Source organism: Tympanuchus pallidicinctus, unplaced genomic scaffold (genome assembly GCF_026119805.1).
Source record: "Tympanuchus pallidicinctus isolate F22 unplaced genomic scaffold, pur_lepc_1.0 scaffold11, whole genome shotgun sequence".
Taxonomy (NCBI): domain Eukaryota; kingdom Metazoa; phylum Chordata; class Aves; order Galliformes; family Phasianidae; genus Tympanuchus; species Tympanuchus pallidicinctus.
In genome coordinates, this window is record NW_026294627.1 from 20,886,050 (window position 1) to 20,902,704 (window position 16,655).

The following is a 16,655-nucleotide window of genomic DNA, read 5'->3' on the forward strand; positions in this document are numbered from 1 at the left end:
TGTCAGTCTATTTAACAGCCATCTCAAAAAACACAGCAATAATAGGAATAAAATATCTGCAGTCTTAGAAGTGTTCAGTTACATACGTAGTGCAGTGAAACACAATGATTTGACCTTGTACTCATAATTCTTTTTGTAGATTTTAACTCAGAAAAACTGCTTTGGAGTGAAATGCAAGAATAATTGTTAGCATTTTGAAAAAGATCAAAGTTTATTTTCAGGTTGAATTCCCTTAACAACATGAATTGATAATAGAAATTTTAACTGAATATTTGAGAAATTCAAAACAATTATTAAAAATTGTAATAAGTTCTTTAGCTTGGAAATGTGTTCTCCTCTAAGTATTAAACTCTGTACAATTGATTAATTTTATTAGAAAATCTAATATATGAAGGTTCTTTGTATATAGGTATTAGACAGTACACTACTAATATCTCATCTGTATGAACTGATTTAAGGTCACTTTGCATTTATTTCAATATTTTATTTAGTAAATGTTGTATTTCCTTTATCCCAGTGCCTTTTTATCATGCAGTAATAAATAGATTCTACAATAAATTGAGATAAAGTACATTAAAAAAATATAGAAAAGAATGCATTACCTGAATATATGCATCAAATTCATCAGTTCCTATTACTGTCTTACATTTCCTTTTTTTTTCCCCAGTTTGTACAGACTGTCTGTTATGTATAAGTAGAATGGACTTAGACTCGGTGAATAATTTCCAAGCTTTTGAGCATTTTTCAAGAAAAAGCTTGTTCATTTCTTTTAGTAAAACCTTGCTTTGTTCAGTCAGAAAGTAAATCCAGTCTTGCAGGGCTATGCATGGATTTGAAGTACTTCTGCTTAGGATCACCAGACACCATCAGCAGGTCTGCGTGAAATCTTTTTATCATGAACTGAGCATTACAAAGTATCCTGTGTGAGCAAAAGTCAGTTTTCATTAGCTGTGTGATTATGGTGAATGACAGCAACAGAAATATTAGTTTGGCCTCAATGCATTTTAAATGCAGTTTTAGAAGTCTATTTCCAGAACAGTGTTATTGTATTAATTGGGAAACAACTTTCTGAAAGTTTGCAGGCACTGAACGCTTACATTTGTCAATTAAAATAAGGAAAGTCTTAACGCTTTTAGTACACAAAACCTTTGAAATACAATTCTAAAATTACAGCAATCTGAAAGAATTACTACAGCGTGGAATGAGTTTGGTTGCAGAATCTCATAGGTAGCAAATCTTAACATAGAATTAACCCATGACATGTCGGGCATGCAGTCCTTCAGCTGATGTTTGCCCTCTTATCCTTTTGCAGCCTATTGGTGCTTTGAACCCAAAGAGAGCAGTGTTCTATGCGGAACGTTATGAGACATGGGAAGATGATCAGACACCACCTTACCATTACAACACCCACTATTCTACATCTACTTCTACACTGGCTTGGCTTGTTCGTATTGTAAGTATTTCTAGATCCTGATTTTTATTAATAATTTACTAACAGCATCTCCTCTGTCAATTACCTCTGCATCAAAATCTCAGTGCTCTTCACTAATTTAAAAGTCTCACAAATTATCTGTGCATACTATGTGTACTCATCAGTACAGGTTTTTGTTACCCAGGCAGTCTGAAATATATTTGATTTTGGTGGTATAAAGTCAGGTAAACCATGTGATGAAAAAAATCCATCTAAAACTAAATCCATCTGAAAGGACCCTAATTATACAGAAAACTGATATTACTTACATATTCATTTGTTACTTTCACCTACAGATAGGTATACACAATATTAAAGAAAAACCTTACACAAAAACCACATCTGACTGTGTCAGAGAGGGGAATTATAGAACAAGTTCTATATTAAAATAATATAGAGTAATATTTATGCAAATGGTCTATGCTTCTTGGTAGATTAATAACTTAAAATGTTCTGAAATGTAAAAATATAGGCTCCAGCTTCAAACTGTTCTTTCAGTCCTAGAAAACTCATCCCTCATCCTTATATCCTTTTCTTAAAATCAGACCTAGAGAAAGGGGCCAAAATGCAAAGATAGAATGAATCTCTATTTGGTTTATGCATTAACAGGACGAATTACATAAAATGGATTGTTGATGAGAGACTTAAGATTTCGTGAAGAAACCTGAATTCATGAAGAACTGAATCACTGCGCAATTACTGAACTTAAACTACACTCTGACAATAAAAATCTGTCACATAGGATGCATTGTAGGCATATTTCTCACACAACCAGACAAAACAGAGCTGCACAGAGGTAGAGATCTGTGTTATCACTCATCTCAGGTTCTGTAGACATGCCCTGTTCTTCTGCTCAGAAGGGAAGAATTCATGTGTCTGTGAGTTCAGGACATACTCCTTAAACCCTTGGGAAATAAAGTGTTAATTACACTCCTCTAAAGGGTGATCTCTGGACTCCTTTTTATGTTGCTAAATTATTCATGTACTGTGAATACATTTTATGTGCTTCCTTGTTCAGTTAAAGTTTATTTAAAAGAGTGGTTTTAATTGCATGTTTATCTATTAATTTTGGCTACTATTCAACTAAAGATCTTCTTTTGCTAGTCAGCAAATTCCTAGGTCTGAAAGTCTGCTTGCTAGTTGAATGTACAGCACACCAAGGAATATTCATTTCCTGTATTAGGCTAATGCTGTGTCATTTTTACTTCTGTTGTTTATATAGTGCCATAGGTGTTCTCACCCTCTTTCTTTCCTGCACAAAAAGAGTGAGAGAACAAGGTCTCTACCTTGTTGACCTCACAATATGCATTTGAGAAATTATGTTTGTTAAAACTAACAGAGTATTTGAAGAAGAGAAAGTAGAAATCAAAAGGAAAAGAAGTGTTTTCCATGGCAGAGATTACTGGTGGCAAGGTAGAGAACAAGTTAGGGAGAATTTAAATAATAGCAAAGCTAGATATCCATTTAAGGACTATTAAAACACAAATGATTAGAACAAGCAATCCCTACTGGGAGGAGACAGTGGAAGTGAAAGAAAGACAAGCCTGGGGAAACTTTAAAGCTCAGTAAAAGGGAAACAAGAAAACATGTTGAGATCTGATAGAGCTGCAAGTGGAAAACCAAAATAAAGATTTGAAAATAAATGTGTAAAGTGACAGTGAAAGATCATTGATTACAAAATCATAGTGATCCTTAGAGAGAGATTTTTGGCAACAAAGTAGTAAATAAAAAATCTTAAGGGAGACTATTATGCCAGTGATGTTGATAGATAAAGCTAAGTGAGATTTCTGGCACGTAATAAGGATTTCTTCCTTGTGAATTTTGAAGTCATCTTTTGATACGCGTTTATGAAGACTGTAAAAATTATTTACAAAAAAAAAAATTGCTACTTTCTCCAGGAAAAGGCAATGAGAAGTACAGAGATTCAGACAGAAAAAACACTTTCAATATTTCAGAAGATTATAGATGATTGAAGGAAAAAGCTGTACCGTAAAAAAGTTTTTGTAAGAAAGGAAGAACAAAATGATATTGAAGGAGGAATGGAAAATGAGCTCATAGAAGAACATGGAGTAAATAAAGGAATAAAAATAAAAGGAAAGAAAAAAAAAAAAAGAGAAATGTGGAGAAAACAAACAAGCAAACAAAAAAAAAAAACAATGACAAAAGCTGCACTAAGAATGAGCCTAGGTAGGAGGAGAACAATGTAATTTTAAACTAGAGGGAAGAAAATGCATGCCTAGACCTTTGTATTGGAGGAAACAGTAGCTACAGTAAGAAAGGTAGTTTCAGCCACTCTGGAGTACATCTATGTAGAATTTTGTAATTGCCACGAAATCTTAAAAAAAGAAAAGATTGAATTTTGTTTCTTGGTTTTGACAGATGCAATTTGATTCCTGTCAATTCTTTTGAAAACACTACAATATCACATTTCTGAGTCAAATCTTCTCCATACTGTCTTATATTTCCCTCTGTTTCTGTCCTTTATTTAATCTATCAGGCTACTTTTATAAAATGCAATTTATTCACAGAGACTCAGTTCTCTTCAGTTTTATTATTTTGATATCATCAATCTTTGCCACCCATTTGCCATTAATAAGCTTTTCACTTTAGTACAGTTTTCTCTCAAACTCTTCTGTGTACTAAGAGTTTCCATAAAGCATCCATCTTTTAAATTGACCAATTTAATTACATTTTCAAAAAAATTACAGTGGATTAACACATACAAGCTCTAAGTGAAATATGAAGGTGCTTTTAGGACAGTAAATGTTTGTCCTCACCAGGCCTCTCCAGGTTAGTTACAGTCCTACCTGAGGGCTGTATGGATGACTTTGAAGCTCTCCCAATCAGGATAATGCCAAGATCATGCACGCACTATTTTTCTTGCAGCTGTGCATCATTCACACATGTGAACTGAAACTGCAATTCTTCATTAACTTGTACATATCCATTGTGCACTGTGGTATAGTAATCTTGATAGAATTCTGAAATGTCATGAAAGAATCCTGTATCTAGGTTATAAGAAACTGAGCCTAGGAATGCTTGATACTATAATTGCAAATGAGACCCAGATCTCAAAAAATAGCTTTATCTCAAAATTCACCTGTTTGTTGAAAGCAATCAGCATTTTTTCTAAGTGAATTAGCAGATTATTGAACATTAAATGACTTTGTTATAGAGAGAGATACTGAATGTGAAAATCTACTGTATTGTTCAGTCAGGTTAATAAATATCATAAAAACTAACGTAAAGTGCCAGAGTTTATATAATATTGCTTTTCCCTCATTTAATCATGGCTGAACTCTTCTACACATCTCACATTTTTAGATATAAACCCAGGAAAGTCAATAAATAAACCAAAAAGTTCTACTTATTGCTTTGAAAATCTGAGCCATCATCCACAAGCTTTCTCCAGCAAACAGAGTAGAGGGTAAAGGAAAGGGATGCACTGTTCTGCTGATATAGTCCTATTTTGCACAAATGAAGTGAACTACTCATGGTTTATGAATCTGTTACGTTACCACCTGGTTCATGAGTTACTTATTTTCATTTGTTTTCCATCTGGACCAGTGAATATTTAAGTTGCAGATGGCAAAACAGTTAAAACAAAGCATCCTATTTCAAAATGCCATATACTGGAGTGACATGAATGTGTGCCTGAAAAGTAGACAGAAAACAGAAAAGTAGGCAGAAGAAGGAGCTGTGTATTGAATCATGTGGAAACTGAATACCAGTGCTGTTTTATGGTTGTTCAGATGAAACAAACAAGAGTTACAGTGCAACTTGTTCTCAGTAGTTTCTGCTGAAGAAACTATGTTTGCATGAATTACAGAATCACAGAATCATAGAATGGCCAGGGTTGGAAGGGACCTCAAGGATCATGAATCTCCAACCCCCCTCCCACATGCAGGGCCACCAACCTCTCCATTTAATACTAGACCAGGCTACCCAGGGCCCCATCCAACCTGGCCTTGAACACCTCCAGGGAAGGGGCATAAATTGTTTACATCTTCATCAAATGACTGATATTAAAAAGCATGATTACGAACAGATCAAGAATTTTGCAGAAGAATGTTGGTTTTCAGCTCCTATTACAGCTACTAAGTACTTGCATAAGTTAGAAGAAATTCTGTGAGTCAGGTATGACTTGCCCAAATCAAAGATGGGGAAGATTTTAAATCTTGTAAATAGTTTGAAATGAACTCAAGTCTCCTATTCTGTAGACCTGAGCAAGGCATTCACAGGTATCTGAGATAAAAGGTGTACATCACTATGACAGAACTCCAAATACCCTCTTTTTCTACTTTCACAAATGGCTGAAAAGACACTTTTGTTTGACATATCTTGGAATGACACAAACTTTCCTCCTCTCTCCTCTACTCCTCCCATAAATGATTCTAGTGGGATTTTGTGATGTTAAAGGGGAGATAAAGGAAAAAAGTGCCAGTGAGCCGAAAATTCCTTGTTCCCACAGTTCAAGCTTGTACACATTGTTATCAAGTGCCCCATAAATTTCTCTTTGGCAGCAAACAAGGCGTGAATTTTATTCAGAATATTAGCAATGAGAGAGATGGGGTTATAATGAAAACATTGTGCAGCTTTATACCTTTCACAGCAACAAAACCTTTACATGAGATGACAGTAATCGGTATCGTAGAGTAACAGTATTTAAATGAATATATTGAATGAGTTATGAATTGTATTTATATGATATAAGCACTTGACTTTCCAGAGGAAGAAAAAATACTTTCAAATTATTTGAGAGGTTAGAGATAAAGCTAGTGAAAGCTTTGAATTTCTGTTAAGGATTAAAAATCCAAAAAGATAGTCACAACAGGTCATAGTTGGATAGCATAATAGGGCACCCTGTAGTGCACAACTATTAAAGGCTTAATCCTTGATTATGAATTTTATTACTTTTGTATATTTGTCTCAGATGCTTAAAATAATGTTGTCATGGAATTTTGGATTAATATTTTTACATAATTTATTGTAATTACATCATATTTCTGGTTTCTGCTTTTTTTAATCCATCAACCACTGATTTCAGAAACCCAGTAGTGACCCGCAGGCAGTGGTATTCACAAGAAATTACATGCCTTGCAAGGAATAATAGTGATAGGCAGGGGCTGGTAGGAAACAGAATTGTTTGTGCTCACATCAACAACATATACATTTTTTTTTTGTATTGATAAGGTAGAAAAATATAGCATAATTTGCAGTGATACCGCAAATATATACAGAGGTTTTGGGGGAGAATACATAGCTAAATGAAAGCAATTCTAAAGTTAACATATTTTAATGTGAATGTAATGTTAAAATAATAGCAATAATAACAATAATAACAATCACAGTAGCAATAATGATAATAATAATAATAGAACTTTAGGCAAAATGAATATAATACAACTCTGTTTATATTGTTTTCAGTTTATTAGCTCTGGATGTAAATAATACACTTTTTCATTTACATTTTAAATAAAGCTTCTTATAGAAAGCAATGAAAAATATAGATGTACAAAACCTTATTTTCTTTTCTTTTGATATTTCAATTGATTGTAATACTTTTATGCTACTCACCATGTTGAGCTACTGTTAAATTTTAGCATTCTGTTCAACTTAAAAAATCTGCACTACCTGCTTCAATATTCACAAGTGCAAACGAAGTCACTGTGCAGTGGGACTTAGGGTCCATCAAAAAATTGCATTGTGCTGATTTTTCATTTGGTTTAATTATTTTAAATTAATTAATTAGCACATTTTTGAGTCTCTTATTGGAAGAAATATGCTGTTGAGTGTATATTTTTTAACATAAATATCTATTCTTTTGAGTGTATCTTTTTAAAATTCTCAGTCTCTTAACTGAAAAAAACTGAGGAAAAAAGACTCAGCATTCAATTGGAAAGCAGGAAAATGTCTTGCGTTATTATAATGAAAAAGATTGCATATTTGAAGTCACACTGAAAATTAAGATTTTGTCCCTTGAAAAAGATACCTCTGTTCAAAAATAAACAATTCCTTTAAGCTACTTCTGAAGTACTAGCATACTATGATGGCAATAACAGAGACATCCCATTTCTTCTCCCTTAGGTAGAGAAATTTTGAGTTTTTCTCTTTGAAAGAAAGTAGGTTGTGTCAACTATTGCATATGGTAGAAAAGATTAATTGGAAAGACATGAAAAGTAAAGAATGGAGAAAGAAATGCCTGGTTTTCTATTTTCCTCATCTTGTTAGATTTTTTTTCAAAACTTGTCCATCAGTGATTTCCTTACGTATCTTTAATTGTTATTAAATGCTACTTTAACTGATTTACTTTAGTCCTCTTGAATCCTTAAACAAGATATGTATAATGGCACATAATTCCCTCCAAGTTTCTTCATTGAGAAATTTTGTTCAGAAGTTGCAGAAAGGAAAATAGAGAATATATAGAATAAAATTCAAATAGTAGATGAACTTTATGTCAGTTGTGATCTGGTGATTAAAAATTCCCAAATGAGCACATATACAAGGAAGTAAATTTGTACCCACCAGAGCACTTCTGAGAAAAAAAAGAAATTGCTTCATTCCATGTGGACATACTGCCAAATATTAATTGAATCAGGGAGCTAACTGCATGGCTCTGGAAAACCAGGGAGTCAGTAGTGATCTCAGTAGTCAGGTCTTACTGTCAAAGTAAGGGATTGGTCCACTGTCAAGCCCTTCCCTGCCTGGGTAAGCAGTTATGTAAAAAAATGGTTCTTCAGACTATTGGGGACTTGAGCTCTTCCATAATAGATGTTTCCATTTAGTAAGTATTGGCAGCACAGTTTCAGATAGAATTAGCAAAAATAAAGATTCGAGATAATTCATCTCTGAGTGCCTCTGTATACTTGTCTAAAAACCTAGTATAGAGATGAAGGATAGTTTGAATAGGGAAAACATGGTAGTTGATGTTTGGCTGCTCATAAACAATGGTCAAGTTAGACACCCTGTAACCATAGCCTGCCTCAAAATGTCAATACAGAAAGTCTGCCCACCATAAGAATCATAGAATCACAAGGTTGGAAACGATCTACAAGATCATCCAGTCCAACCGTCTCCTCATCACCATTGCCACCACTAGTACTAAACCATGTCACGCAGCACGTCATCCGGACGCCTCTTGAGCGCTGCCAGGGACGGCGATTCCACCACCTCTCTGGGCAGCCATTCCAGTGCCTGACCACTCTCTGAGAGAAAAAGTTCTTCCTTATGTCTAATGAGAAAACATGGAATCTCCTGAGGTCTTTTAAATTGGATGAAAACAAAAGAAAAATCCAAGAAAGAGATTTTTTAAGATTTTATTTTGACATACTGTCTCATAAGGGTAAATAAAGCATGGTAATATAAATGACACAGGGAGTGTTTATGATTATTGCAGTGAGGTAGGCAACCATAGTAAACTAGAACTATTCTACGTAGGTCTGTCACTGATGAATAATCAGTCTTACGGCCGAGTGAATATAAAAAATAACCTTTCCTGTCAGAACTTAAGATTGGTGTGTGCAAACTGTGTTAGTCCCAATAAATGTACAGTATATTCAATATAGGTAATCATGCATAGATACAAAGATTAGGTGGCGTATTTTCCTTTAATTCTTCCCCTATGAAGTATTTTGATCTGCAAAAGTCATTTGGATTTCATTAGAAACCTGCTGCATGATTCCTTCTGCTCTCTTCTTAATCCGTCTTCATTTCATTGACTACAGGAGCCCTTTACAACATTCTTTCTAAATGCAAATGATGGCAAATTTGACCACCCAGATCGAACCTTCTCTTCAGTAGCCAGGTCTTGGAGAAACAGCCAAAGAGATACCTCAGATGTGAAGGTAAGATATACGTGTTATATATATATATATTTTTTTTCATGTTGGATAAAGAAGATTTTATGTTTCATGCCTTTATATTCAGATTCAGTTTAAGGAAAATTTAGTTTAATTAAAGTAGATGTTTAACTAAAATAAATGTTATTAAAGATTATTGTTCAAATAGAAACAATCAAAGAATTCTTTGAAGTTGAGTGGACAAAAGGTGTTTTGTTTTTACAGAAAAACAATCAAACTGATCTAATTTAGATCAGATAATCAGGAGATGGAGAAAAGCCCAATAAATTGTTCTTTCCTGCTGTTAACTCAATATTTGGCCCACTCCATAAAACACAGCAGGAATTGGATTTGACCTTAAAGTGTCATATCGTTATAGCTTGCCTAACTCTGGGTTTGCATTGCCTCAGGCAATTAATAAAGCATTAATGACAAGACCCATTTAAAATGTTGGCTTTTCTGTACAGCTTTAGCTTTTACTTGACTGTGCCTGAGGGTATTATGCAACAATACACATTAGATTAAAACAACTTCTACACGATATACAGAAACAGCCGGAGAGCAGGGTGATTTTACTGTTGTTATTCCTTACCTATTGTTAAATACAAAAAGATATTGTTCACATACATGGAACCTTAACAGAAAAAAAAAAGTCTTATAATACTTTGAATACTTTTGTCCATTTTTAATTCTCATTTTCTTGTAATAAGGTAGGCACAGACTGCCTTACTGCTCTCTCTAACTTTATTTTTAAGATAACACATACCTCTTCTATTTCAAAACTGCCACTCATAGCAGGAAAAAGGCACATCACCATTATATTTTTAATTAAGTTGACAAAAGAAGTAAATTTGTTAATTTAGTTGTATTCAAGATGCTCCTATTTCCATAAATATTTCAGCAGTCTCATAAGTGTACATAGACAAACCATGGTATTATTATTCAATTTCTAGTTAGAAAAGAAGTAAATCGTAAATTGTATTGCTGTCTTAAGATATAGAAGGAAATGCTTTTTAAAGAAAAGAAATATACCTAGCCCTCTTGAAACTCATTTCTTATTTATTTATGTTCCTCCTGAAGCTAACAATGTTTTAAATATTAGCTTTGTTGCTTTTCTGAAAAAAGAAGAATGTAATTTCAACACTTGTTCTAAGGAATTAAAGCTGCTATTTACTGTATTTAATATGCAGCAATTTATTTCAAATTAGAATGCTGATGTTTTGATTTTTCCTTTTCAATAAAGTTTGGTTTTCCTGGAGCTCCACTGGAATATCTGGGAAAATGGCCTTCAAGGAGTGGAGCTGAAACAACAGATAAGAGCCTTAAACTGAGCAATAAGGGAAGACAGTTGGAAGTGACTGTAATCTTCTTCCTCGGCTTTAGTACACAGGAGGAGGGCAGTTAAATACATGAAAGCATAGCAAAAGATAAAGGAATATCTGTGGACAGACGGAGGGATAATATTCAAGTAGGATGTATAATTAATGAAAGGATTGTTCCTAAACAAGCCACCACATGAGTTATCAGTAAAATAAGGAACTGAAATGGTTGTATGAAAACACTAGGAGTCTTGTGAACCAAGTGGGGTAATTTCAGCTGCCACTGCCTGCTGTTGTAAGGATGCAGGAGTAATGAAGGAATAATGGTTGCAGTTAAAAAGTGTGTTTTTACTAATACCAAGTTATTTAAACTGAACGAGTATTAAAAATGCTCAAAAGGGGATGTTTGCCTTCAGTAAAGGAAGGCAAAAGGTGACCCTGTACGATAGCTAAGTACTTTGATGTCATTGAATGTTAAGAGAGGAGTTGTGGAAAGGTTGGATAAAATAGTAACAATTAAAGGTCAAAGTCACACTAGGAGAAAAACTGTAAAATTATTTATTCTAGAATACACTTGGGAGTCCGCTGTAGAGCCTCGGAGTCAGATTTAGATATATATATATATATATACATTTCTGTTATGCCATTAGAAAACAAAATACTACTTGGAGCTAAGTCATTACAGAAAATCTAATATAGGAGGCACAGATGAGGTCTGTTAGCCAATAAATGTCTTTTCCAGATAATCCCTCATCTGTATGTTCAGGGATCCTTTAGGGATTAAAAATGCTGTTTAAAATATGGTTTTGTTAATTAATAATGGTACAGGGCGTTTGAGTTCAGAAATTAGTCTTCAGTTGATCTACTATGGGTTGATTTGGCTTAAGATATAAAAAGGATAAACAAAGGCAGATTTGAAAATAAGCTAAGTCACTAATGGCTGTAAGAGCAAAGAGAAAGAGTAAATAAAGGTAGAAAGGAGATTTTTAATTGTAATTAATACCAGCATGTGTCATATCGTCAAATTAATTGTACATTGATATAAAGTCACTATTGGAATAAGTCTGCATTACACTTCAGTAGCCTAAGTGGCATACATAAATGCAGTTCTATTTTGTGTTTGGTTTAATAAGGAAACTCAAAGATCAGCAGGATAGTAGAAAGCTTACAGCAAGACCAGAGCTACATGCTTATAGTTATAGCAACTAAAGAATCTCATGGCATCTAAGTTCCAGCTGAAAGAGTTTACTTGGTCTTTCATTTGTTGCATAGCTCTCATGTTCTTGGAGAACACAAGTTTTTGTTTTTAACTTGTTTGATTCCTTGTATGTGTTCATGCTGGATGTAACTAAACCTTGGCGATTCCTCTTCTGGGGGAACAGACATTGGAAATATATACCTGAGCTGGAGAGAGCCATAAGAGAAGAAAACTTATTTAAGGAGTTGTATGCAGGAAAATATGTCTGTATGTGCGGGGTAATTAATGTCGAGGAGTGAAGACATGGTAATATTAATGAATGCTATGAAATATGCAGCTGTATGAAAGTGTGAAGACTTATTTGTCAGGGAACAAAGAGATAAGCCACAGAGGAAAGCTGAAAAAATGCTTACTTAACCAACATAGTATGGAAAGTTAAGTAAAAATTTCAATATTCTGAATATCCTCATGAGGGGAAGTAGTAAAATCCTTATTTCTCAAGATTCTTAGAAATGTAGATTGATAAAAGAGTGGAAGAGCATCAGGGACAATCATGAATTGGCTGGAGGATGCACTAGTTGACCCTTTAGGCCCTTTTCATTTGTAGAGTCTGTGTTTCTCAGCGATAAATCAAGAATGAGTAAAGCAGCTAATTGTTGCTGTTGTTTGTTGCTTGAGATCTTAATGAACTACATTTCTCAATGCCATGACATCAGGGCCAACTTTTCCCTGAGGCCTTGGAGTTCACTCTGAAAAAGAGCAGGAAAAGGAACTATTATTAATATTACAAATACCTCATTTTTTCAGATCAGCTGTGCTGCTACTTGGCACGTTTCTGATGCATTTTAATCAAGTTTTCAGACACTGGAAAAGGAGTAAGGTTTTAGGAGCCACCAACAAACCCTCTCAAAGTCTCTTTCCACTTTCCTTCTTTTTTAAGCATAGCAACCTCTGTGGTAGGGCTTCAGCACCGTGAGTGTAAAGCAACCTAGAATTAATGCTCAGCTGTCTGATAGCATCTAATATTTATATAGTGATCCTCTGAGAAAGTCAGTGCTGTGCTAAAGAAAAGCTGTGTAGAGCTTATATGAGTATAAAATCTTAAAGCATCTTTTCTGTCCGAGTGTTCCTCATGTTTGTGTAGCTTCTTTCTGGCTGCACACACAACTTTAAGTGTAGATCTTTGGCAGTGGCACAAGAATGAATCCCATGTGATATACATGCTGGAATTTTTTTTCAGTCCTTACAGTAAATATGAGGTGGGTGGAATAGAGACTGTCCATCAAAGTAATAAACATTCAAAACTGTTTATAACAGAAAGTGCTTATTATTCATGTATTCCTTATCATATATTCTAAATTCATCTGAGCTGCTTTAAGCACATTTAATCTCTGATCTCACTAATCTCATTAATTGCTGTGGCACAGGTTATGAAATAATTTAAAACAGCATGTGTAATGAATTAATCTTCCATTTTTCAAAGCCTTATGTTGTAAGATGGCCACTGTTCTTACTTTCAAGTACCATACTGAACAAATGAATTGCCTTAATTCTTCATTATCATGTCTAATTAAAAGTCTTTTAAAACTGTTTTTTTAGACAAGTAAAATCTGCCTTGTATTTTTTTCTTTTTCATGGGTTATTGTTTAAGGCAGAGTGGGTCAGTTTTAGAAAGTAAATTGAGATTTTAAGCATCACCAGTGTTCTGCGTGCTCAATTTGTTTTAAAGAAAACTTCCAAATCACACTGAAAGAATGTTGCATTAAAAATAAAAAATAAACACTGGACATTTGCAAAGGAATGTGTATCTCTTAGGGAAGCTGCAGTTTTGTAGGTCAGTCTCTCGCTTCCACATGCGTGTCTTCTCTCTGATTCTCTCCCCTTCCCCCCTCTCTCCTTCTCCCATTCCTTTTCGTTCCTCCTCTGGAATGGAATTGTTTCACGCTGAGATAAAGAAAATGGGGCAGTGTCAGTAGTCAGAAGAATGAGCAATGATTTCTACTTATTGATACATCTTGAATTGTAACAAGAAATATGCCACCTTTGAAAAATGTAGCAAACAATCGATTATCAATCTGGAGATGATTAAAGATCTACTTAGACAATTTTTAACTACATTTGAACTACTTTGGTTCATTTTCTAGGAGGCCTGTTCACCTATATTGGGTGAAATAGAATTAATACAGTGTGTGCTACACGAGTGTGGTAACACCCAGGGGAGGGCCTGGCTAACACGATTTATTTTATTGTGTCTCCCTTTATCAACATCGACCTTCTCTCGAGATAATCAGTACAAGCTGGACGAGGAATGAGTGTTAGCAGAGTGACCTTTGAGGAAGCAAGTCACCCAGAAATGACCATAACTTGCCCAGTCAGCCTTCACATTTCTTCCTACCCACTACCCCCCTCTCCAGTTTTTGCTAACTCCGACTTCCAGAGAACCTCCTGTTCAGGCACTAATCTTTCCTAATGCTTCTCAAACTTGTTATATTACTTTTTGAATAGTGTGTTTAGAAGTTAGGAAGGTAACTCTGACAAAATGTCATTAAGGTGCCTCAGTGTAAATTAACACAGCTAATGGAGGTACTCATGAGTGACTCATTGACCCAGTACTGGGCTCTTGTGGAATTAATGGATGCCAGGGGATCAACCTTTTGGGAGGAAAAGAAAGAAAGAAAAAGGAAAGGGCAGCTTTAAAACCTTGAAGTGAATTATATTAGAAAAGTGAAAACGTCTGGGTTAGATTTGATTTCATTGGGAAGCCATAAAATGATATACCCTTAACAAAACATATTAAACAGAAACGTCAGATTTGATGCAAGTGGTATACTATTATGATAGTGTTAATAGTGGTCCTCTATCACTCCAAGACATATTTTTAAAGTTTAATTTCTCAGCAGCTTGGATTTGTCACAGGCTTGTAAATTAGAACACGCATTTGGGGATGTTTTCTTATGTGAAGACACAAGGCGTATAATACTGTTAACTATACCTTGGGGTGTTAGTATAGCTATTAAAATAAACTAGAGATTGCATTTACAGACAATAAGTGCCTGTTGTAATATTAATTTTACCTTTTTTTACACTCCTCAGTAGCTTTACTACATCGCTCTTCACCTACAAAGAGCCATGCTTCTTGAACAGTTTGAGAGGTAGTGACTATTAAATGATAGAAAGCTAACCTGTCTTATTAGAAGTGTGAATGAAAGGGGAACAGAAGAGGTTACCAGCTTGTGAAATGTCAAGGACAACTAGACAGAAATTACTGCAAATGGATTTAGATCACCAGAATCCCTATTTTTATTAACTCTTTGAACTCTAGATATTTATTGTGGTAAGAAATTACCCATGACAGCTCATGTACTCTGCAAGATTTATTTAGATCCTTTGATATGTTTTGGCAATCTCAAAGAAAGAAATATAATTTATTAAATTGTATCTGTTAATGCAACACTATATATCAGATGAATGGCACGCAATAACAAGATGCATGTACATTTCTTAATTGTCTGTGGATATTTCAAAAATACCAGGCACTTTTTTTTTTCAATATTCGTCCTCTGTGTCTTATTTCCTTTCATTCCCTCATTTTATGCCTGAAAACTAATGTAACTTCTGGGAAAGCTTTTTTACATTGTTTGTCATTATGTTTTCCTTTATGACCTGTTTTACAGTGGCTGACTCAATGTTTATAGCTTAGGTAGACAATATTTAGAGATGTGTCTTTCATGTAAGTTTTTAGCTTGATGTAGGAACATAACAGAAAAGAACAACTTTTTCAAAATCATGGTAGCTGCAAACAAGCATGCCCCTGCACATATCTAGGTTTACACTGATGTTTTACCACTTGTTACACTGGTGGTGAAATAGGATCCGCTTACCAAACAAGTCAAGTGGAGAGCAGGATGGGAGTCAAAAGGTCCTCTGTGTCCCATCCACTGGTGTACCTAGTGTCACTGGAATGCATTTTCCACTGCTAATCTCTGTATAAGGTTGAGTTTAAAAATGACCTTTCCAAAGAATGGAAATGGTATAAGAACTGATGTTATATGACAAATTCCATTCTGTATAAAAAGGAATAAAAAATATTCTAATGAATAGTTTGGGAAGACAAGAAAATTGTCTTACAGATCTGTGACTAAAGCTTAAGCTAAGTAACTATACGTAAGGTAAAATCATTGTCATTTGTACTTATTTTTAAGCACTGAAAAAATGTGAATCTGGCATGAGAATTCTTTCCAAATGTAATAAACTGCAAACAGCAAAGAGTAATCTGTTCTCCATATCCACAATGGATCGGTGGGTAGGACAAGGGGGAATCATCTTAGATCGTGTAATGAAAGATTTTGGCCAGGCCTTAGGTAAAACTTGCTTACATAGAAAATACTGGAGTCAGCTGATGGAAGTAGTGTGGAGTTGCCAACAGTCAAGTTGTAGAACAACAGGGTGGACAAGCATCTGTATAATCTGACCAAAGGGCAAGGTCACCTCTTCAAGTGTAACCAGCAAGCAGTAACACTGTTTGAGATATTTCTTCTTGTCCTTAACAGGAAAACACCCAAAGTACTGTCTCTGTATACCTGTGTGCTTTACTGAAATATGAACTGAAGCAAACCTGCTTCTGAAACAGAGAAAACAGCCTCTGGCTGAGAAAAATACAAATAGATTTTGAAAATAAGCCCATCCTTTGCTAGCATATTCCTTTGTTCATTCCTTCAGTGTCTTCTTGGTTAGCACAATTCTCGCAGGGCCCTAGTTGTCATCTTTCTGTCTCTGCTGAGATTCCCTGCTATCTGCTCATGCCTGCTGTCCCTGCCTTCCCAGCAGCT

General features: G+C 34.7%; 1 protein-coding gene across 11 annotated transcripts in view; it reads left to right on the plus strand.

Annotated features, from left to right (window-relative positions):
• NBEA (neurobeachin) overlaps positions 1-16,655 on the plus strand; it is a 457,907-nt gene that overhangs the window by 379,605 nt on the left and 61,647 nt on the right. For all 11 annotated transcript variants that reach the window (XM_052670998.1, XM_052670989.1, XM_052670990.1 and 8 more), the window contains 2 exons: positions 1,313-1,453; positions 9,196-9,315. In XM_052670998.1, the coding sequence (XP_052526958.1) occupies positions 1,313-1,453; positions 9,196-9,315 (261 nt within the window). The remainder of the gene's footprint in view (positions 1-1,312; positions 1,454-9,195; positions 9,316-16,655) is intronic.